The sequence below is a fragment of the Emiliania huxleyi genome, assembly GCF_000372725.1.
Source record: "Emiliania huxleyi CCMP1516 chromosome Unknown EMIHUscaffold_135, whole genome shotgun sequence".
Classification (NCBI taxonomy): domain Eukaryota; phylum Haptophyta; order Isochrysidales; family Noelaerhabdaceae; genus Emiliania; species Emiliania huxleyi.
In genome coordinates, this window is record NW_005201240.1 from 341,782 (window position 1) to 343,499 (window position 1,718).

At 62.3% G+C, this 1,718-nt stretch overlaps 1 protein-coding gene across 1 annotated transcript in view; it reads right to left on the minus strand.

Moving 5' to 3' along the window:
* Positions 1-101, minus strand: part of EMIHUDRAFT_467296 (hypothetical protein) — a gene marked incomplete at its 5' end in the record, with an annotated part of 4,821 nt that extends 4,720 nt beyond the window's left edge. The window contains one exon of the mRNA XM_005788461.1: positions 45-101. Within this exon, the coding sequence (XP_005788518.1) occupies positions 45-101 (57 nt within the window). The remainder of the gene's footprint in view (positions 1-44) is intronic.
* Positions 102-1,718: the final 1,617 nt, after the last annotated feature.

A 1,718-nucleotide genomic window follows, 5' to 3' on the forward strand; every position in this document is an offset into this window, starting at 1 on the left:
CGTGCTGAGCCCGGTTGTGAACGCCAACCGAAATCAAAGGAAACTTCGTCGCGCGGAGCGGAGAGAGAGACGAGCGCGAGCGGGAAGCAAAGGAGGAGCATGGTGGACAGACCTGCGGAGACTGCGATGCTGATGGCGGTAGAGAGGGCGGCGAGGAAAGACGGCGGCGGAGCAAGAGGGAGGCGGCTTGGCGGCTCTCACCTTGAATTCTTTTTCACACGCTCCTAGTTCGTCTCAGCACCTAGCCTCTGAGGAGGGCGTCCATAGACACCTCACTAGACCCCACACACGGTCTCGTCCGTGCCTCGCCGGCCGGAGAGATTGCTGGAGGTAGAGCAAGCCTGCTCTAGCCTCGCATGTCACTTCCTGTTGTCTGTCTGTTGTTTGAGAGAGAGATTTTTAGCAATACCAAACAACTCTAAGGGCCCTTTTCACGCGCGCGCAAGACGTGCAGACAGGGTTGCCAGGTGAGAGCGAATGGCGCGGTTCACGCCTCGCACTTGTGCCCTTGCGTTTGTTTGTTCTCTTGGCACCTTGGAGTGCCGCTGGGGGGGGCGACAGGGAGGATGTGGCCTTGAGTTATGTGTACGCCTACTCAGGGTGTGTGGCAGGCCAGCCCGCTGGCTGTGTGTCTTGTGAGCCTGTTTGTGTCTGTGTGTCGCTCGTGCGTGTCGTCATCAATCATCTGTCTACTGTCTAGCGTCCACCCATACCGCGTTGGTGTCCAGTCCGAGCCTGGCTGTTCTTCACCTTTCTACCCTACCTAGCACCTCTACGGCCTCACCATGGCTCGCGCGGCGAAACGGATGCAATTGTGCATGCGCAGAGGGTTGGTCAGGAGGATGGCGCGAGCAGCGTGCACGCGGGCCGTGGCCAGCAGCGTGGCGACAGCGCTGGCGGCGGCTGCTGGCCCGGCGGGCGGCTTCCAAGGCCGGTGCACCTTGCGGGCACCAGTGGGCACCGCGGCGTCACCTCTCCGCCACACCTTTGTGGCACCCCCCCTCTTGGCGCTTTCTTAAGCGCCTGAGCTCCTCGAAGGCTGAGCTCCTCCCTGCATCTCTGCAGAATGTCCCTTGTAACGTGAGAGAGTGCGTTTCCTCGCTGTTTATGTTTTGAGCTTAGCCTTCGATGTTAGCTTACCTTATTTTCCCGTGTCCGGTTTTCCGTTTCGGGCGACGGCACACTCACCGAGCTATCCGGGCGGGGAATCATGTCGGCGAAGGCGGGCTCTGGCATCTCGGTGATGCGCTCCGATCTCGACGCGTCGACCTCGACGGAGGTGGACGCGCACGAGGCGCAGTGGCGGGCCGGCGTCAACCGCCAAGCGCGTCCAGACGCCGCTTCGCAAAGGCGGCGTCATTGGCTGCTGCAGCCAAGCGGCGGCGGATAAGGACATGAACAACATACCTGCGCAAGCCGTCGCCCGGGCGGCCGCAGGCGGTGCCATCTCAACCCACTCTCGGCACCGCTGCACGTGCGTGCTCCCTCTCCCACCCAACTCGGCTCCACTCTCGTCCACCCGCGCCCACCCCATCATCTGCTCTCAGGCTGATTGCGGCGTGTGTTGCGCAATGCCGAGCCACCAGACGCTGGCCAGAGCATGATTGTGATGCCTCTGTCTGGGCCGGGGGGGCGTTCGACAGCGCGCGAGGCTGCCTCCCTGCCCTTTGCGACGCTTGCGACCACTGCTGAGTTGCATGCAGTACAGAGTAGCAGTG